The sequence below is a fragment of the Diceros bicornis genome, chromosome 14 (assembly GCF_020826845.1).
Source record: "Diceros bicornis minor isolate mBicDic1 chromosome 14, mDicBic1.mat.cur, whole genome shotgun sequence".
Classification (NCBI taxonomy): Eukaryota; Metazoa; Chordata; class Mammalia; order Perissodactyla; family Rhinocerotidae; genus Diceros; species Diceros bicornis.
This window is the reverse complement of record NC_080753.1, coordinates 36,977,899-37,000,910: the sequence shown is the minus strand read 5'-3', so window position 1 is coordinate 37,000,910 and position 23,012 is coordinate 36,977,899. Positions and strand designations below refer to the sequence as shown.

Genomic DNA, 23,012 nt, shown 5'->3' with positions numbered 1-23,012 from the left:
TAAGGCTTTTTTGGTTAGTTGGTTAATTATTTTAAGAAATGGGCACTCACTATCTAATATATTTCAAGTCCTAGAGAAAAAGAATAAAGTATTGCTTATTCTTATTGGAGAAGTCACAATGAGATATAATAGTGAAAAGGCATATACTTCACCACCTAGCATTCTGCCTATCATATTATAAGAATTAAATAGGGCCGGCCCCGTGGCTTAGTGGTTAAATGCGTGTGCTCCGCTACTGGCGGCCCAGATTCGGATCCCCGGCGCGCACCGATGCACCGCTTCTCCAGCCATGCTGAGGCCGCGTCCCACATACAGCAACTATGACATACAACTGTCTACTGGGGCTTTGGGGAGCAAAAAAAAAAAGGAGGAAGATTGGCAATAGATGTTAGCTCAGAGCTGGTATTCCTCAGCAAAAAGAGGAGGATTAGCATGGATATTAGCTCAGGGCTGATCTTCCTCACACACACACAAAAAAAAATTTTTAAAAAAGAAATACTTTTTAGAAAATTTAATTGCTTGTTTAAATGAATTTGATTGAAAATGTCCAAGTCCAAGTCATTCTAAGGATTATAACAATTAAATGGACAAGGTATCATCAATCAGTTGCAAGATCTATCAAGTTCCACACCTCAGGATTCAATGCTTAGTATCAGTGGCATCTGCATGCTACAATTTTAAGACTTATTTTACTATTCAAGCTTGCTCTGGGAAGTTCATTCTAACTAAATTTTATATTTAAAAAAATGTTAGGAGCCTTTCTGAGGCAAGGAATATGACTGTCCTTGGAGCTAACATCTCCCCTAAGTTTGACTCTTGTCTGTTTCTAGATCCATTTACAAGGTAATAACAACAGTTATATTTTAGATGGTTAACAAAGGAAGTTTTAATGCATCTTTGTAACACTAAGATACCACATATAAGACGTAGTTATACTAGTATATAAGTACCATTTTCACCGACTTTGTTGTGGGGAAAGACTTTATCATCTCTATCAATTTCTCACCTTTGAAAATCCAAACTCTGCTCCAGAAATTTCTCATAAATTTTTTCAACCTATGTGAAGCTGTTGATCACATTTAGGAGTTCTATTTCTAAATAATGGTTAAAGATTTTTCTGAATTAAATGTTACCTATGGAGGTATGGAGATAAATTGATCTTGATTTCAGTATCTATATGCTGAGTACACTAAGTTACTTGACATATAGATCTATTAAATATCACGCATTCTTTTGCTACTGTTCCTTGATTTTCTAAACAGAATCATACTTTCTATCCTCAGAGTGACCATGGCCAACTCGACCTCAATGAGTGGATTCCTCCTCATGGGGTTTTTTGATGACCGTAAGCTTCAGATTTTACATGCCCTGCTGTTTTTGGTGACATACCTGCTGGCCTTGACAGGTAACCTCCTCATTATCACCATAACTACCTTGGATTATCACCTCCATTTGCCAATGTATTACTTCTTGAAGCAACTTTCTCTTCTGGACCTCTGCTTCATCTCTGTCACAGTCCCCCAGTCCATTGCAAATTCACTTATGAGTAAGGGTTACATTTCCCTTGGGCAGTGCATTCTTCAGGTTTTCTTCTTCATAGCTCTGGCCTCATCAGAAGTGGCCATCCTCACTGTAATGTCTTATGACCGGTATGTAGCCATCTGTCAACCACTGCAATATGAGACCATTATGAATCCATGTACTTGTAGGCTTGCAGTGATAGCTGTGTGGATTGCTGGGGGCCTCTCTGGGCTCATGCACACAGCAGTTAACTTCTCCATTTCTCTCTGTGGGGAGCGAGTCACTCACCAATTCTTCTGTGACATTCCTCAGTTGCTGAAACTAGCCTGTTCTTCTGAATTCATTAATGAGATTGCAGTGGCTGCATTCACAACCTCAACAGCATTTATCTGTTTGATCTACATTGTGTTTTCCTATGTTCGCATCTTCTCTACAGTGCTGAGAATCCCATCAGCTCAGGGCCGGACCAAAGTCTTCTCTACCTGCCTACCACACCTATTTGTAGTTACCTTCTTCCTCTCAGCTGCAGGCTTTGAGTTTCTAAGGCCCCCTTCAGATGCTCAATCAGGTATGGACCTCATGTTCTCCATATTCTATACTGTGATACCTCCAACACTCAATCCAGTTATCTATAGTTTACGAAATGAAGCCATGAGGGCAGCTCTGAGGAAAGTACTGTCAAAAGAAGAATTTGCTCAGAGAAAGATGTATTTAAAAGCCATTTTTAAACTCTAAAGAACCACACAAATAAAAGGCATTGCTATTATGTTTCAGATTGTTAGAAGGGTAAATATGATTTCTTCCCAGAACTCCTTTCCAAATTTTCCATTCTTTATAGTCTTCTCAAAATAGAATTCTTCAATATTTATTTTATTTTTTATTTACTTATTTAGTTTTTGTGTGAGGAATATCATCCCTGAGCTAACATCCGTGCTAATCCTCCTCTTTTTGCTGAGGAGGACCAGCTCTGAGCTAACATCTATTACCAATCCTCCTCCTTTTTTTTTTTCCCCAAAGCCCCAGTAGATAGTTGTTCGTCATAGATGAACATCCTTCTAGTTGCTGTATGTGGGACGCGGCCTCAGCATGGCCAGAGAAGCGGTGCGACAGTGCACGCCCGGGATCCAAACCCAGGCCGCCAGTAGCGGAGCGCGCACTTAACCGCTAAGCCACCGGGCCGGCCATTCAATATTTAAGATGTTATGCTTCTAAGAATATTGGCCTTTCTTCCTCTAATTCAATTTTTATTTTAAGGTATCTTTTAGGAATTTTTCTGAAGTAAAAGATAAAAGGCGGTTAGTTTTGGACCTGGCCAGCATAATTTAAAGTTGACTTTTAACAAATAGATTCCAGACTGCTATGATTATAAGATAATATGTTAATGGTATATGTATGTGATTTCTCCAAGTTTCTTATCTATATTAAGTACCCATATTAATTTTCCCCTTCTATTATCTATTATAATAGCTTTTCCCACAATTTTTTCAGTCCCTAATAAATGTCAGGTGCATTATACACATTTTTCTTTTAACTTCTAGCTATGCCACGGTGTCCTCATTCTATCAATTAGGACACTAAACTTAGGACGGATCAATTTTCTTGAGATTTCTCAAATAAAAACTAGTAAAGATGTAATTCAAACTAATATTTGTCTGACTCAAAGCTTATTTATTTGTATCTAACCATTGCAAATGCTTTGTTTCTCAATACGTCTGTGTATATATATGTGTATCATCTGTAAAAATAAGCATATACTACTATATTCACTAATGAGATAGCCATCAGGCATCTGCTTTCCCATTATTGGAGATGTTTGTATTAATTCATTTCCTCTTCTGATCTGTAGAAGAGTTTGACAAGCTGCTTTTTACAGAATTAGGCAGGAGATGCCTCCTGCGTCCATGAAACAGAACCAAGATGAGTGAAACAGGAAAAACTCAAAACTATGAATACATGAATCACAGATCTTCTATACACACACATCACGTCACATGCCACATCATTTTTTAAAAATTTGTTGAGGCATAATTGATATACAACAAATTGCACACACTTAATGTATACATCCCAATGAATTTGGACATATGCAAACACCTTTGATACTGTCACCACAATCAAGGTACTGAACATCTTCACTCTTTTCAAAAATTTCCTAGTATTCTTTTGCGTGATTTTTCTTCTGTGTGGTAAGAGATCTATCCTCTTAACATATTTTAAAGTGCACCATACCATATCATTAATTCTAGGTAGTGAAATAAGCCAGTTACAGAGTGACAAATACTGCATAATTCCATTTATATGAGGTATCTAAAACAGTCAACTCATAAAAACAGAGAATAGAATGGTAGTTTTCAGGGTCTGAGGTATGAAGGAAATAGGAAATTATTGTCCAATGGGTATAAAGTTTCAGTTGTGCAAGATCAATAAATTCCATATCCTTGGATTCACATTCTGTGAGATATATTATCACAATAAAGCACGTGTTTAAATTGCCATATATCAATACCTTTCGATGATGTTCTTGAAGATCTTTAATAAAGATAGTCTATTAGTGATCAGACAATTCCATTTTGATGTATAAATTGAGAGGAATATGTGAGTAAAATACTATGAGAATAGTCCAATGTGATTGCATTCCTTCTTGTGAGCCCATTCATTTTGTTTTTCCTTTTTTTCCCACAGATTTTTGAGGTAAAATTGACACATAAAATTTTAATATATTTAAAGTGTACAACATGATGATTTGACATACATATACATTGTGAAAGAATTCCCCAACCAAGTTAAATAACACATTCATCACCTCATATGGTTATGTTTGTGTGTGTGTGTGAGAATGCTTAAGATCTAATCTCTTGGCAAATTTCAATTTTACAATAGAGTATTATCAACTATAGTCACTGTGTTATACATTAGATCCTCAGAACTTATTCATTTTATAACTGAAATTTTGTACACTTTTACCAACCTCTCTCCACTTGTCCCACCCCCCAACTCCTGGCAACAATTATTCTGCTCTCTGTTCCTATGAGTTTGACATTTTTTTTAAGACTCCACATATAAGTGATACCATTTGTCTTTCTCTGTCTGGCTTATTTCACTTAGTATAATAACTTCCATGTTTATCAATGTTGTTGCAAATGGCAGGATTTCCCTCTTGTTTTAAGACTGAATAATATTTCATTGTATACATATACCATGTTTCCTTTATCCATTCATTCATCACAAGTGCTTACACTGTTTCCATATCTTGCTATTGTGAATAATGCTGCAAATGACATGGGAGCATAGATATCTCTTTGAGATAGTGATTTCATTACGTTTTGGATATATACCCAGAAGTGGGATTGCTAGATCATATGGGAGTCCTATTTTTAAATTCTTGAGAAACATCCATACTGTTTTCCATAATAACAGTTTACCTTCTTCCCAAGAGCATACAAGTGTTCCCTTCCTCCAAATTTTTGCCAATCTTTGTTATCTCTTATCTTCTTGTTAATAGCCATTCTCACAGGCACAAGGTGATATCTCATTGTGGTTTTGATTTGCATTTATCTGATGATTAGTGATGTTGAGCATCTTTTCATGTATCTGTTGGCCATCCGTATGTCTTCTTTAGAAAAATGTCTATTCAGGTCCTTTGCTCACTTTTTAATAGAATTTTTTGGGGGTTTTTGCTATTGAGTTGTATGAGTTCCTTATATATTTTGGATGTTAACTACTTATTGGATAAGTGGTCTGCAAATATTTTCTCCCATTCCAGAGATTATCTTTTCATTTTGTTGATGGTTTCCTTTGTTGTGCAGAAGCTTTTTAGTTTGATGTAGTCCCACTTGTTTATTTTCGCTTTTATTGCTTATGCTTTTGGTGTCACATCCAAAAAATCATTGCTAAGACCAATGTCAAGGAGATTTTTTTCTATGTTTTCTTCTAGGAGTTTTAGGTTTCCTTTCCTGTATTTAAGTCTTTAATCCATTTCAAGTTAATTTTTGCGAGTTGTGTAAGACAGGGGTTCAGTTTCTTGTTTTTGCGTGTGGAAATCCAATTTCCCCAACACCATTTATTGAAGAGACAGTCCTTTCCTCATTGTGTATCCTTGGTGCCCTGGTCAAAGATTAGTTGACCATACATGAATGGATTTATTTCTTGGCTCTCTGTTCTATTGGTCTATGGGGTTACCATGAGGCTTACGTATAGGACTTATATTCATAACAGTTGATTTTAAGTTAATTAACTAAGTTTGAATGCATTCTAAAACTCTACATTTTTACTCTCCCCCTCATGTTTTACGTTTTTGATGTCACATTTTATGTCTTCTTCTCTTGTGTATCTCTTAACTAATTATTGTAGTTATAGTTATTTTTACTACCTTTGTCTTTTAGCCTTCAGGTTAGCTTTATGTAGTTAATCCATCACCTTTACAACATTAGATTATTCTAAATTTTTCTACATATTTACTTTTATCAGTGAGCTTTATACTTTCATATGTTTTCTTTTACTAATTAGTGCCCTTTCTTTTCAGCTTAAAGAAATTCCTTTAACATTTCTTGTAAGGTTGGTTTAGTGGTGATGAACTTCTTTGGCTTTTGCTTGTCTGGAAAACTCTCTCTCCTTCAATTCTGAATGATAATTTTGCCAAGTAGAGTATACTTGGTTGGAGGTTTTTTTACTTTCAGCAATATGAATATATCTTGACACTCCCTTCTGCCCTGTATATTTTCTGCTGATAGTTTTATGAGGATTCCCTTGTACATAACAAGTTGTTTTTCTCTTGCTGCTTTTCAGATTGTCTCTTCATATGTAACGTTTGAAACTTTACTTATAATGTGTCTTAGTGTGGATCTCTTTTGGTTCATCTTTTTTGGAACTCTCTGGGCTTCTTTAATCTGGATGTCTGTTTCTTTCTCTAGGTTAGGGAAGTTTTTGGCCGTTATTTCTTCAGATAAATTTTCTGCCTTTTTCTATCTCTCTTTTCCTTCTGGGACCCCTATAAGGTGAATGTTGGTCTGATTGATGTTGTCCTATTAGTCCCTCAAGCTATCTTCACCTTTTTTCACTCTTTTTACTTTTTGCTTCTCTGATTGGGTGTTTCACTGCTCTGTGTTTGAATTCATTGTTCCTTTCTCCTGCTTTATCTAGTCTGCTGCTGAACCTCTCTAGTGGTTTTTTCAGTTCAATTATTATATTTCTTTCTCTGTGACTTTATTTGGTATTTTCTTATATTTTCTAGCTCTTAGTTGAAGTTCTCACTGTGTTCTTCTATTCTTCTCTTGAGTTCAGTGAACATCTTTATGACCATTTATTTTACTCTATCAGATAAATCACTTATCTTTGTTTAATTAAGGACTTTTTCTGAGGTTTTCTCTTGTTCTTTTCTTGGCCACTCCCAGTCTTGAAGGAGTGGCCTCATGTAGGAGATCAATCTTATTGCTCAACCCTGCCCTAGCTCTTGGTTATCTTTCAAACTTTTGTAATTGTCCAGGCAGTTTATTTTATTTTTAGCGGATCCCAGTAGTTGAGGGTGTGCCAAGACCTGTCAGTGTCCCAACGGTGAGGATCTAGATTCAGGCTGATTGGAAGTTAAACTCTCAGGCAGCAGCTTTTAAAGTCTTGTGAGATGCAAGAGTAAGTCCCACTGGCCACCAAAGCCAGGCAACCTAGAGGTGTCCTCTGATGGCAGCTATAAGAATCAGGGTGCCAAAGGAGGGTACAAGCTCTTTTCGGGGAGGAGCCAGTGAGCTGAAGCAAGGAAGAGGGAGAAGAGCACAAAGATGATGTCCACTGGCTTCCACCCCCTGAGATAGCCTCAGTAAGCCTCTAGTTCTGTGCCAACCCTGATGCCTGCCCCTCAGGCTGAAGCTCCAGGATAAGCAAATAGCCATCTTTCACATACAGACTGGGGATATGTTTCATTCTGATGTCTGTGCAGTGCCCTGAGGGTGGTAGCTGGCCAAGAACTGTCTCTCCTATTGTTACAGTCATGTGGGATGCAGAAATGCAAGCCCACTTGGTCACCAGAGCTGGGCAATCAATGGGCATCCCCTGAGCAGCATCTTCAAAAACCAGGACACTAAATATCAAAACCCGGGCACCGGACACATATAAAAACTCCCCACCAGAAGATACTGGCACTCTGGAGTAGAGCAATGGGAGAGAGCTAAGATAGTGCCAGCCCTCTGAGGTCTCTGGAAAGGATTACAGTTGGCCCTTAGATGTATTATTTTTTGTGTGTGTGTGTGAGGAAGATCAGCCCTGAGCTAACATCTGCCAGTCCTCCTCTTTTTTTTTTTTTTTTTTGCTGAGGAAGACTGGCCCTGGGCTAACATCCATGCCCATCTTCCTCCACTTTATATAGGATGCCACCACAGCATGGCTTAACAAGCGAAGCGTCGGTGTGCGCCCAGGATCCAAACCCAGGTCACCAGCAGCGGAGCCCAAGCGCTTAACCACTACACCTCCAGGCTGGCCCCTAGATGTATTTTTAATTAGAAGAATTCCCTTCAGGCCACTGCTAGGAAGATAAGCTAATAGGCCCTTTTACAGAAAAACTGGGCTCCTCAGACTGTTGCCTCTTGCTGTGCCCTGTGTGTAGTATCTGGTTGAGAACTTTTCTCCAGTGGTTGCAGTCCTGTGAGACTTAGACTGCACAAGACCTAAGTGATCTAGAACTGTCGAGTAGCAGACACAAAAACTGGGGTGCCAGAGGAGGGCACAAGCTTCTTTCTGAGTGATATGGGAAAACTGGAGTAAGGCAGAGAAAGAGCACAAAGAAAGTGCCTGCCAGCCTGCATCCCTGGAGGGTATCCCCGCAGACCCCCAGATGTGTTTTAAATTAGATGCCTGCACCTCAGACCAACCCTTTAAGATAAGCAAATAAGCCTCTTACACAGAACTTCTAGGTGCCTCTCAATCAGTTGCCTCCTGCGCTGGTCCCTGAAGCAAGTGAGTTTGAGTGTGCAAGGCCTTAAGAGCCATGTCTTAGTTCACTATAGCCTTGTGGGTCTCATGGATAAAAGCCCTGTTTTTATTTGTATTTTGAAATTTTTTCCAGTTTTATTAAGAAATAATTGACATATACCATTGTATAATTTTAAGGTGTACAGCATGAGGGTTTGATTTACATATAGTGTGAAATGATTACCACAATAGGATTAGCTAACATCAATCATCTCATATAGATACAACAACAACAAAAAAATGAAATAAGGAAAGAAAAGAGAAAAAAAAATTCTCCTTGCTATGAGAATTTTGGATTTACTCTTTCAGCAACTGATGAATAAATGAAAAACAATAGGATATATTGGAGTATGTGAGGAAGCCATTTGGTTTAAAATTAATTTGTCCTTACCTTTTGTTCCAGAAAAGCCTGATGTAGCCTGCTGAGCACACATTGTACATCTGTTTTAAACATTTTCAGTGTCCCAAAGCCAAGAATGATGTCCTTAAAGATAGGGATGTTGCCTCCCCCATATCAGCATTTCTTGAAGGACCAACACTTTTTCCCAGAAACTAAGGATTAATTATGGACCTGCTTTAAACTCATCTTGTGACCACAGACCTGCTATGCTAGCAAAGCATCTCATAACAGTAGTCAAAAAGATATGCCTGTCATATGTGATGGATGCTCTTTGTTCCAAGACAGTATATAACCACTATGTACACTCCACTTCTTTGGAGAACTTCCTTCCTTTATGGAAAAGTTCTCCCAGGCTATAGTCCTCAAATGGGCTCATGATACACTCAACCCAATTTTGATTTATATATTTATCATTTGCATCAACACAGCTTTTCTATGTATCATTGAGCAGTCTTAACTCTAGTCATCATGTTGTACATTACATCCCCGGTACTGGAAGGCTGTAACTTTTTTGACCACCTTCCTCCAATTCCCCCTTCCCCACCCTCCACCTCTGGTAACCACAAGTCTGATCTCTTTTTCTGAGTTTTATTTTGTTTTGTTTTGTTTTAGATTCCACCTATAAGTGAGATCATATAGTATTCGTCTTTCTCTGACTTACTTCACTTAGCATAATGCTTTCAAGGTCCACTTCACTTAGCATAATGCCTTCAAGGTCAGTCCATGTTGTTGTAAATGGTAGGATTTCCTCATTTTTAACGGCTGAATAATATTCCATTGTAGGCATGTGTGTGTGTGTGTGTGTGTGTGTATAGTTGTGGTATGTATGCTTCTTTATATAGTCATCTATAAAACTTCTTTATCCACTCATCTATCAGTGAACACTTAGCTTGTTTACATGTCTTGGCTATTGGGAATAGTTTTGCAGTAAACAGCACTATTTTAAAAGAAGCGGTGAGGGGCCGGCCCCGTGGCTTAGCAGTTGGGTGCGCGCGCTCCGCTGCTGGCGGCCTGGGTTCGGATCCCGGGCGCGCACCGATGCGCCACTTCTCTGGCCATGCTGGGGCTGCGTCCCACGTGCAGCAACTGGAAGGATGTGCAGCTGTGACATACAACTATCTACTGGGGTTTTGGGGGAAAAATAAATAAATAAATAAAATTATAAAAGAAGCGGTGAGAATGAGCACTCTTGTCTTTTTCCTGATCTTAGAGGGAAAGCACTCAGCTTTTCACAATTGGGTGTGATATTAGCCTGGCTTGTCATATATGACATTTATTTTGTTGAAATACATTCCTCTATACCTAAAATATCAAGAGTTGATCATGAAAGGGTGTTAATTTCATCAAATGATTTTCTGCATCTATCGAGATCATATGATTTTTTCTGTCCTTCTGTATACGTGGTGTATCACATTTATTTATTTGCATATATCGAATGATCCAAGCATCCCAGGGATAAATACCACTTGGTCATCCTATATGATCCTTTTAATGTGCTGTTGAATTCAGTTTCTAGTATTTTGTTGAGGAATTTGCATCTATATTTGTCAGAGATATTGGTCTATAATTTACTTTTCTTGTGGTGTCCTTGTCTGGCTTTGGTATCTGGGTAAAGCTGGACTCATAAAATAAGTTTGTAAGTGTTCCTTCCTCGTCTACTTTTTGGCAAAGTTTGAGAAAAGTTCATATAAATTCTTTAAACGTTTAGTAGAATTCGCCATTAAAATAATCTGGTCGTTGACTTTTCTTTGCTGGGAGGTTTTAGGTTACTGATTCAATTTCCTTACTAGTAATTGGACTGCTCTGATTTTCTATTTCTTCATGATTCACACTTGGTAGGCTGTATATTTCTAGAAATTTATCCATAGATTATGTAATTTGTTGATGTATAATTGTTCTTAGTAGTTTCTTATGATGCTTAGTATCTGTGGTATTAGTTGTAATGGCTCCTTTTTCATTTTTCATTTTATATACTTGAGTTTTTTCTCTTTTTTTCTGAGTTAATCTAACTGCACGTTTGTCGATCCTTCTTGGCCTTCAGTGAAAGCATCGTAGAATTGGCTTCAATGTGCCCAGGTTCAGAGGCTTTTTCTTTTCAGCTTCATCAGAATACTTTATAGCAAAGGTCACAGGAAAAAATAAAGAAAAGATATGAAAGGAAGAGGAAAGAAAGAAAAAAAAAGAAATTAAATGAAAGGAAAAGAAAAAAAGAGAAGGAAAAGAAATTCTAGAAGCATGAGGGAATTCAAGACCAAAAAGCTATAATGTTATAAGCAGATTCCCTACTTCTGTAACCATTTTTATTTTACTTCTGCTCTGAAGAGGAAAATTACAAAAAACAGTGCAATTGAAATTCACACTCCAAATTCTTGTAACAATAACTATTAATAGTTTATGATTGATTCCAATAATTTTTAAAGATGAAAGTCATGAGCAAAGTTTATTTTCCTTTATTTATCTTCCCAGGCTCCTTTTCCTCCTTCCCTGTTCCCCAAAATTACCCACTATAAATTACTCCAAAAGGCCGTGTTTTTCCCTTTCACATCTAAAATTTCCCTATGTAATGTGAAATTGTTACCCAAAGTAATTTCAGCAATTTACACTCTCACCAATTTTGCATAAGCGTTCTCACAGCTTTGTATACTTACCTACCTTGACATTGTTCTACAATATTCATAGATGTAAAATTGATAGCACATTGCTGCTTTTTTAAATTGAAGTATAATTGACATATAACATTTTATTAGTTTCAGATGTACAACATAATGATTCGATATTTGTGTATATTGCAAAATGATCACCACAATAAATCTAGTTAATATCTGTCACCATATATAGTTACAAAAAAGCTGTTTTTCATGTCATGAGGACTTTTAAGATTTATTTCTTAGTTACTTTCAAATATGCAATACAGAAATTATTAACTACAGTCACCATGCTATATACTATATCCCCATGTAATGGGGGATTTATTTATTTATTTTATAACTGAAAGTTTGAACCTTTTGACTCCCTTCACCTATTTACCCACCCCCCAACCCCCACCTCTGGCCACCACTAATCACAACCACATTGCAGTTTTAATTTACTTTATCCATTTTATTAAAAATGTTTATTTATTTCTTTGTTTAGTGGCCATTTTGGCTTGTTTTTGGACTTTTGATCATTTTCATTTTGAGTCATTTTCTTTTTCTCATCTATTTATAAGAATTATTTGTATCTTTAGAATATTGAACTTTGTCGCTTACAGGAGTGGCAAATTACCTCTCCCATTCTACAGCTTGATTTTTCACTTGCTTTATGTTTAGATGTTTTAATTTTAGATTGTGGAATTTACTTAAATAAGTCTCTTCTTTTATGATAAAGATTTTTATTTTTTTATTAAGAAATCTTTTCCTACTCCCAAGGACATAAAGATAATCTCTTATAGGTACTTTACAAAGTTTTGAAATTTTGACTTTAACATGTAATTCTTTGATCTACCTGCGACTGATGCTTGGATATGAAGTCAGGGAGATTTCAATCTATTTTTCTTTTTTTAATATGAATAACAAATTGTCCCAGTGCCATTTACTGATGTGCAATGCTTGTATACGTGAGCATCTCTTCTGGCTCCTCTATTCTTTTCCATCTATCCACCTATTGATTCCTGTGCTAATACAACACCGTGTTAATTGTTATATTGTTGGACTCGCTATTGATTGGGATAAATCCCTCTATTTAGTTATCCTTCAAATGTTTCTTGGTTATCTTACACTCTTCTACTTCTGTAAAATTTTAGAATCAGAACATCAAATTCCTTTAAAAAAGTTTCTTAAAAAACTAGAATTTCTTTGAGTCTACATACTAACAAAGGAAAAGTCAACTTACTGAAGAATCATCACCCTAGCAAAGTAAATATCCATATCTACTTAGGTCTTCTTTAGTGTCTCTCATTAAAGTTTCATAATAATTTTGCAATGTTGTTTCTGTGTTTTATTAGATATATATCTGGACGTTATTATTTTGGTAATTACTGATAATTATATTTTCTAAATTACATTTTCATTCTTCATTACTGGTGTGTAGAAATAAGTTTGGTATTGGGCCAAGAAATTTGCTCAATTATCTTATTTTTCTATTGTTTTGTCTGTAGGTTCCTAGAGATTTTCTGTGTAGGCAAATGTATCTTCTATGGTTAAGAAAAAGTTTTTTCTTCCATTCAAATCCCTATAAATTTTCTTTATTTTCCTTGTCTATGTGCACTGGCTTAGACCACCAATACAATGTTGAATAGAAGTAATAAACAGGTGGCAGTTCTGTCTTGTTCTCATTGACTACATGTTTTGCTCTAGGTTTTAGGTAGACAGCTGTTCACTAGTCTATTGTTGCATAATGAGCCATCCAAAAACTCAGTGACTTAAAATAACAACTATTCAATTCATTTATTTTAGCAGAACTAGGTAGAGAGAGCTTGTCTCTACTCCAAACAAGCTAGTGTTAGCTTTTGGCTAGGAGTTCAGCTGAAGCTGTTGGCAGATACTCAGTTCTCCTCCATATGGTTATTCTGCATGGCTAGGTTGGGCTTCTCACAGTATGGTGGCTAGGTTCTTAGGAACATCAGAATGAATGCCCCAAGAAAACAAGCCAGATGTGCAAGCACTTTTCAAGCCTCTACTTGCATCTGTCACTTTGGCCAAACTTGTCACATGGCCAAGCCTAGAGTCATTGCACATGAATATTAAGAAGAATGGTTCATTCTGGATGGATATGTCTGATTCTGGATACTTTATTCTGTACCATTGTATTATTTAATTACCATAGTTTTGTAATAAGTTTTGCTATCCAATGGTGGAAGTTCTTGTTCTTCTTTAGGTCATTATAGCTTTTGGTCCTATATATTTTCATATTAGTTATAGAATCATCTTGTCAATTTCCACAAAACTAAAACCCTCTTGAATTTTAATGGGAATCAGTGGATTTACAGATCAAATTGAGGAAAACTGACATCTTAACAACATTGAAACTTCCAGTTTATGAACATACAGTAACTTCTAATTTATTTGGCTACTTTAATTTTTATCAGCAATGTTTTGTAGTTTTCAACATAGAGGCTTTGCAAATATTTAATTAGATTTATTCTTAAATGTTAGTAGCTTTTTGAAGCTATTGAAACTTCTATGGTTTTTATAATTTTACTACCTAATTTGTTAGAAGTACTAATTAATTCTAATAGTTAAAGTGTATTTTCTTTTCAAATTTTTATGAAGACAACCATGTCTTCTATTTCCAAATTTTATATCTTCTCTGTCTTTTTTCTGGCTGTATTGACTTGTTCGGTAGAAGTATTGATAGTGGTCATTATTGTCTTTTTTCTCAACTCACAGGGGAAATATTAAATATTTCATCATTAAGTATGATATATACTGTAACATTTATGTAAATCCTTTTCATCAGATCAAAAGTTCCCTTTTCATCTGAATGTACTCAGTAATTCAGTGGTTTTATCATGAGTGAATATTGAATTGTATAAAATGTTTTTTTCTGTATCTATTGGGATAGTCAAAGTTATTAATCTCTTTTGTATGTGTGTAATATATTTGTCTAATTTTGTTTTCAAGTTTATACTGGGCTCATAAAACAAATTTGGAAGTGTTTTCTCTCTTCTATTTTCTGGAATATTTTGTGTCACAAAGTTTTGAATAAAATATCAGTGATCATAACACAACATCATTAAGTACTTAATTATTTTTGACACATTCTGCTGAGCACTTTATACAAATTGTTTAATCAATACACTCATTTTTCAGATGAGAAATCAAAGGTACAAAAAGATAAAGTAACTATTCAAAGTTACCTGAGAAAGAGTAAATGGTAGAACTAGAGTTCAAACTTGGGCAATATGACTCTAGTGGCTACATGCTTACATATGATACAATAGGCCTTCTATTATTTAGCACAAAAAATGACAAGTGATAAATTCCTTGTGTTGGCAACACCGTGGGCAAACAATACTGGGAACAATATAACATTTCACAATAATCTTAGAAAGGAATTTGGCAATATTGAAACTCATACAATCCTTTTTATAACCTTAAACTCAATAATTCCATCTCCTTTAATTTTATTTTAAGGAAAAAAATCAACTGCAAAAAATGCAATGTTTATTGGAATAATCATGCTAACGCTTTGTTGTTACATTACTCGTAATTAAGAAAAATATTGAGTTTTGCACCTATTTAGAATAATGTGATAATAAATACACTATAGAAACCACTGACCAATGCTATTTATAATAACAACAAACTGGAAAAGTGCATGGTTCACAGCAGACACTTAATAAATATTTGCTGAATAAATGAACAATAATTTTCTCCAAATCATGAAATGTAATTTGAACAGAATGCCATGTAGTCTTTCAAATATAGTAAATATGTTTCCACATAACTTCAGAGAAATCTTTGCAATATAAATTTAATAAATTTGTAGTCATAGGATTATTATTGAAAAATATTAGTAATGTGTATAAAAGATGGTTAGAGAACTCAGAAATTCCAAACAATTTTGTGGGCTTACCTTTACTTCTAAGTACTTAAAAAGTTGTTGCAAAGATTTAAATAAATTTTAATGGACTGGGCCTCTTTATGAGATTCTCAGATACTGTTGCTAGATTTGCTTCAGAATCTTTTAGTAGATGGTTTTATGATTGCTAGAGGACATCATAGATGACCAAAACAGCTGTTCGAAATCTGAGATTCAATTCATAGGCCTCAATTTCTAACATAAAAATAACCATAAATGCTGACTTTTAGTTTTCTAGGAGGTCTGATGTTAAAGATAATTTCTTTATTTTTTTAATGTTTAAAATCCTGGTTGCCTTTCTGAAAGACTGATTTAGCCAGCACAGTGGTTCTCCACGTGTGGCACTTAGACCAGCAGTGGCAGCAACAGCAGCAGCACCTGGGACTTTGTCAGGCATTCACATTCATGGGAGTCACCTCAGAGCTTCTAAATCAGAATTACTGAGTGTGGGGTTTAGGTACCTGTGTTTTAACAAGGAACTTGAACGGGGGACAACAAAATCCCACGGTTTACCAAGCCACTCCCACTCTGTGTGAAAATTTCAAAGGCTCCAAGTCCCAGGTGACAGAGAGGTGGAGAAAATGAAATATTTTTTATCATTCAGTTCAGGTTTCCATTACAAAAAGACTCCCAAAAAACAAAAACCAAAAACAACAACAAAAAACACTGGGTTCTCGAGGGAACCAACATGTTTAAAAAGATCTGTCTTATTATAGATGAGAAAGATCAAAATTTGGTGATCAGCTCTGATAACTACCCACACACCAAAAACAGCTGTGGCAAGTTCTCCAGTCTTGGATGAGGAAAGAAGAAAATGGTTTATGGAAACTCTGAAAGAACTTTATGGTCTTCAAATTGAATTTGAAAAGCAAGACTGTTAACTGTAACAAGAAAGGATGTTTACTTCCCTGAAAATGAGAAGATTAATAAAGACTATATATTTAATATTCGTGTATATGTGTATAAATGTATTACAATAACGAACAAGTTAAGGAAACCAGTAAAATGAGAAAGGTAAATATTTTATGTGTTTATATAAATCTTCAGTAAAGTAATTGTACTGTAACATGCTTCTTCAGATAATCTCTGATATCACTGTAAAAGACAAAGCCTTGGACAGATAAACGTTCAGTGTAATTTTGGCTTTTTCCCAGTGTTCCTTTATGTTGTTCATTAATACTTACAGATTTTAGATATAATGCAGTGGTATGAATTGCAAAGAACAGAGTTTGGTACTCAAACTCATTTTTGTTCCTTAAGTATTCTGAGCCTTATTTTTTTCTTACAAAAATAGAGATTAAAATGCTGAGCTTATAGAAGATGAAAATGACTGTGTTGGTTAGATGAGATATATTTTACGACAGACTCTAGCATTGTGTTTGTCGCATGAAAATAAATGTTCAAAATTATTCCGTTTTTTGACTTCTCAGTTTGTTGATGATTACTTGTATAAATTTGGTAGATTAAAATATTTAATGTTCCAAAATCAAAATTAAGCATGGACAATAATGTGGTTTATCACTTTATCAGTTCAAGGAAAAAGGGGACAAAACAACAAGACATGGAAAGAGAGAAATTATGTGGAAGCATATGCTTACTCTTAATTCTTCCTGCTTTCTATTATGCGGTGTGAGGTTCTGACAGAAATGGATAAAGTCAGGGCTATTCTAGAGAGATTAATCTTGTGATTCATATTCACAGAGTAAGAGAAAAAGGCTTTCAAATTTGGTGGCCAACACAAAGTTTAAAATTTTAAATTTAATATAAATTTTTGTTGTAAATCTAAAACTACTGACTCCTGCCAGACAGTAGGATGTAGAAAGGAGGTGCCCAAATGCCAAGTTCATTCTTCTTGGAAGAGACATGAGGGAGGCAGAGTATGTCTGAACTGTCAACAGAAGAGATTGACGTTAGAGAGCAGAAAAATAACGTGAATGAGAGAGGCTATTGAATTTATTAACAAAAGCCTCTCAGACTGATGAGGGGGTGTTGATCTAAAGATTTAGGATTCTCCCAGATATCATTTCTAAGAACATGCATTAATGAGATACAAAAAAAATAACTGTTGAAATTTCACATGGTTTAGCTTAAAGCCCAAAGAGACCGTCTCATACAGCAGTTTTTCCAGTTGCTGCCTAGAGCTCACAGATGGAGGGAAAAATGCAGGAAGATGAGAGACTCATTACTAAGTGACTCATTGGCTCTCATATACTGAGGTGTATCTTAATGAGGGGAGAACTCTTAGTTATTTCCACCCCACAAAGCCAAAAATACTGGACAATGAACTAAAACTTGATTTATCTCTTCTCTGAAATGTAGATCACTTTATACTTCTTCAGTTTCTCTTTCTGAAGTTGTATATTGGGTATTTGAATGTTTTCCTTCCATAATTACAACCTCCATAGAGCAATCACTGTATCTTCCTCTTCTTTGCAAATGCCTTTGCAAGTAGTAAATGGTCAATGAATATTTAACGACTATAACTGAAGACAATATGAAGAGAAGTTAAATAAAATGAAGATTCAAAGAGAAGGCTGTTAGATATCAGAAGCTTCATACAATGAGATTAAACACTAAACGTGAGAGTGAAATATAAATATTGCTTTTGTGGTTTTTTTTCTCTTGATTTCAATGAGACGTTCATTAAATAAAATGTGAATTGGAAGGGCAATAACACTACATAATTTGGCCCTTGGCCCTTGGCTCCACAATTACAGGGCTCACCCTATAATAGAATTGCCTGCCAGGAAAGAACACTAGGTATCTCCCCATCCAAACAGCTAGCCCATGTTTAAATTCCCAATACCATATTTTCTCTAAAGGGCCATTCCATCTGCTACAATAGAGCATTATACTATACACAAATGAAAACTATCCGATTGTCAGAAACCTCTAATCAAGAACTGATTACTGCTTTTCTGTTGTTAACTTAAAACAAAGCAGTGAGTCTCAATTGTGGAAATAGAGTAGTGTTTTTTGATGGTGCAAAAGCGACCAATTTTCTGTGACAGGACCAGTGATTCTGACTACATTTGCATTCAGCTATAACTGCTGGTTTACTAGTATTGACTATAAGCTCCATAAATAGAAGAAATATATATCTTCACCTTTGGATCCCCAAATCCAGGGCACAGCTGATAAATGCAAGGTATTTAAAAATTAATTGTTGAAAGAAGCAATGATGAATAAATGAATTTATTTATTATTTTAATATCTCTCTACTGTGTTTCTCATATCCTCTTTATTTTCCAGCTGCCAATACAATTTGTATCTTCAAAATGGTTATGGCAAACATAACCACAATGAGTGAATTCCTCCTCATGGGGTTTTCTGACACTTGTTAGCTGCAGACCTTACATGCTTTGTTTTTCTTAGTGATATACCAGTTGGCCTTTGCAGGTAATCTCATCATTATTACTATCACGATGCTGGACTAACATGTCCAATCCCCAAAGCATTACTTCTTGAAACACCTTTCCCTTCTGGACCTCTCTTCTATTTCTGCAACAGTCCATTGACAATTCACTGTTGGGCAATTGCTATATTTTCCATGATCAGTGCATGCTTTAGGTTTTCGTCTTCACGTTTTGGCCTGGGCTGAGGTGACCATTCTCACAGTGATGTCTCATGACCTCTATGCAGCCATTTGCCTTCCACTGCACCACAAGGTCATCATGAATCCCAGAACCTGTAAATGTGCTGTGATAGCTGTATGGCTAAGTGAAGGAATCTCTGGAATCTTGTACACTGCTGCCACATTATCACATTCTGTAGGGCCAAAATAATCCACCTATTCTTTTGTGATATCCCTCAGTTGCTAAAGCTCTCCTGCTTCAATGATTACCTTGGAGTGATTGGAGGGGCTGCTTTCATGTCTGTGATGGCATTTGTCTGCTTCATCTCCATTGTCCTCTCCTATATCCACATCTTTTCCGCAGTTCTAAGAATACCCTCTGCCGAGGGCAGCTCCAAGGTCTTCTCTACATGCCTGCCCCACCTTTTTTTTCTGTAATTTTCTCTCTCCCCACCATTTTTGAGTTTCTAAAACCAACTTCAGATATACCAATTGCTTTTGACCTTATAGTATCTACTTTTTATATAGTAATACCCCCAAAACTCAACCTCATTAGCTACAGCTTGAAGAATGAGGCCATGAAGGGAGCTTTAAGAAAATTACTGTTGGGTAGTGAATTCACCAGGAAAAAAAACATTTTTGTCCTGTTGTTGATGGTTGTCCAATATGATACACAAGAAACTTTTTTAGTAATTGGAATTCCTTCCATATGTAATGTTGAGGAAATCAACATCTTTCTCTATATATTTATCTTGGAAAATAACCATTGTCATTATGGAAACTTTACCTGATTTCTTCACGGTTTTAGTAATTGAAACTATTCTTTCATTCTTTTAAATTAAGAGAAAATAACAATTTATACTTCTACTTCCCTTTCCCTCCCAATACATATAGAAATACAGACACATACACATTCGTGGATACACTGACAAACATAGCACACTTAGAAATAGAACTTGACATATAGTAAGAACTAAATAAATTGGGGTTATTCTCATTCTCAATCTATTGTATACATCCATATGATTGTAGTGGTGATAAGAATTTATAATAGAAAAAATAAAAAATTGAGTCATGAAGCAGAATAAAAGCTTTATAAATCAGTTTATTGACATGAGTATTCTTTGATCTCTCCTTTGGAAAATCAACTATCAAGCTGGAAGTATTCAATTCATGAGGTTCTGTCTCTTATGTACACATAGATCATTGTCTACCATTAAGGTTTAGCTGAATCCGGGAAGGAGAAAATGTAACAGGGAAAGTTAAAGAAATGCCCTCCACATCTTCTAGTCCAGGACATTACGAACTGAAGAAGGGAAGTGGATAGAGTAAAGGGATCATATGCATTTTTCTGATATCCCCTTTTTGGGATAATCTCAGATAGTAAGTGTCTGATGATTTGGGAGTCATCTTGAAAGCAAAACTTGGCATATCCAGTCAGAGGAAGAGGCACATCAATGTAAATTAGGCTGCGTTGTGTGGGTAGGTCCAGGAGTCTCTAAGGTTTAGTCCCCTAAGCTGCCCTCAAACCCCCAAGGGAAACTGCTTCTCTGTTGGACCCACAATGATGTCTGCCATGGGAAGGAAAATTTGGAGATGGACGATTGCGACCTCACAGCAGTGTGTGGAATTGGACCACTGAGAAAGTAGGCTGGATAGAGATATGAGAGACACAGAGTTCTGCAGCCAGGAGATGCAAAAGTGAGGCTTAGTCACCCAATAAGCATCACTGTGGTCTGATCAAGCCAAATGCGGCAAACAAATGAATTATTCCAGTAGCATCATTTGCCAATATCAGCAGATCAAGTAGCAACCAGGTTTTCAAACAGCATTATTTTAAAGTCAAAGAAGAAAGACACTACTTCCAAAATGAGACTTTCTCCCTCACCCAGCAGTATACATGACTTTCCCTCCTTTATATACTCCCCCATCTTAAGAAGGGAAACAGGAGGCTCTCTGAGAGACTAAATAATTTTATCCAAAGGTAAGACTAAATATTTACTGAAATGACTGTTTGAATGATCAATTTGGACTAAGATTAAACTAGATTTGACATTTATTTAATTAGTATTTCTGCTGAGGGGTCAAAAGAAAGATAAAATTAACTATAGACAATAATATCGTGTATTTCTAATTTGTCCAAGCTTTGAAGTTAAATTTTACTGTACATATATTGGTTACTTCTGGGGCACAATCTACTTTATGACCTTTTACTTTATAGTTTTCTGCCCCATTATCTTTTTCTACTAGAAATCTTATGTAATATACTAATACCAACGAGCTACTTTGGGAATATGAACTCACTTCTGAATGCAAGTCTATATAAAAGTCAGTCACTATAAGACTAGTCTTCCTGAGCCACCATATTTCTTTATACTGATCACCCAACAACCATGTGTTCAACCTGGATTTCATGATTTGCCCTACTTCCTAATTCTTGCTTCTTAAAAATAAGGTCCCAGAGAGGAGAAAGTAAAGGATAAGACAAACATCTCTGCTGCTCAGTTCAATTTTCCCAGTTCTTAACTCAGAACTCATCCCTCTTCGTTACTAGTTGCCTAGTTAAACTCTTTCAATAGATATTTTTTACAGAATCTATATTATAATGAATTAATGTGGTAGAGGCAATGAATTTCAAAGAATTCAGAGACGAGAAGGGAAAAAAAAAGGCTTCTAATTGGAGATCTCCAAATCTGATGCAGATATGAAGAAAAGGACACTAAAAGTAGAATTAATTTTAAACCCTGTAATTCTAGGGTTTAGTCATGCCACTAATGGCTAAGGAGAAGCTGGGAACATGTTTGGGTTCCAAATAGAGTGTCATAAATTCAGTTTTTTAAATCTTATATTTCAGCTGATTCAGGCTAATCTTTCTTAGGTTGGAATTAAGGAAAGCAAGGATCAAATATTGTTTCCATTCTCTTAAGGTTTTTAGTTTCTTAGGTAGACAGACTTATTCCACAGCCCTCGTTTGATTCAATGTCTTGCCACAGTTCTACATTAGAACCTATCCTCTATCATCTATCTAAATTTGGGGTATTGATATTAGGAACTCTGTCTATCTTTCAAAAAAAACTCATTATTTTAGAGGTGTAACTAAGTTTGGTTTCTCCCAGAAGCGGATTCTGAAATGAAGCATTGAGAGTAGGTAGTTGATTAGGAAGGTAATCCCAGGAAAAAATTAGTAGGTGTGTGGGGAAGTGATACAAGTAAAAGAAAGAAGCCAAAAATGTTTAGAATAATGAGTGCGTATACTGAGCCTAAGTAAAAGTAAAAGAAAGAAGCCAAAAATGTTTAGAATAGTGAGTGTGTATACTGCAGAAACGTTGAGAGACAGAGTGAAATATATGCCTTGGAGTAACTACGCCCAAGGGGTTAGAAATATGAGTATTTATCCATCAGCCACTGTGAGTTAATGGTTGTGCTACTGATGGGAGGGTGGAGGTAGCTTTAATTTCCCAGCACCTTGGACCTAGCCTGCAGGCAAACAGAGCAGGTTCCAACAGGGAGAGGAAACTCACAGGCAAAGACACACATGTTGGAAATAAAAATTCTATGTGCATGGAAATGGTAAGTGTTGTGGGCATATGGAGAGGGTGTAGAGAGTATTTCCTACTAGGAATTTTGTAGAATGACAAGAATGTGATAAAATAAAGTTATATGTAAATATCAGAGATCTCAGTCTTTGCCATTCCTATTAAAAACCTATGCAAAAATTAATTAAGTAAAAATTAGAAAAGATACAGAGTATATTTCAAAAAATATAAAAGGAGATACAAATACCATGAAACTATGCAGTAAAGATTCAAAGTAAATAAAGCCATGGCAGAGTAACCAGACTGACCTTCCTGTTGTAAATAAATATAAAACTGGAAAAATAAATGAAGTCACTGTTTTCAGATTTAGGCAACAGGCAGCACAGGACAGTAATTCTGGAAAGAGAAAAAGCACACAAGGTGAGTGTATTAGTCAAGGTTCACCAGAGAAATAGAACCAATA

General features: G+C 35.8%; 1 protein-coding gene and 1 pseudogene across 1 annotated transcript; both read left to right on the top strand.

Moving 5' to 3' along the window:
* Positions 1-1,290: 1,290 nt before the first annotated feature.
* LOC131413946 (olfactory receptor 14J1-like) lies at positions 1,291-2,256 on the top strand. The gene has a single exon (XM_058554952.1). The coding sequence runs from the start codon at positions 1,291-1,293 to the stop codon at positions 2,254-2,256; it is 966 nt and encodes a 321-aa protein (XP_058410935.1).
* A 16,461-nt stretch (positions 2,257-18,717) lies between these two features.
* Positions 18,718-19,804, top strand: LOC131413319 (olfactory receptor 14J1-like; annotated as a pseudogene).
* Positions 19,805-23,012: the final 3,208 nt, after the last annotated feature.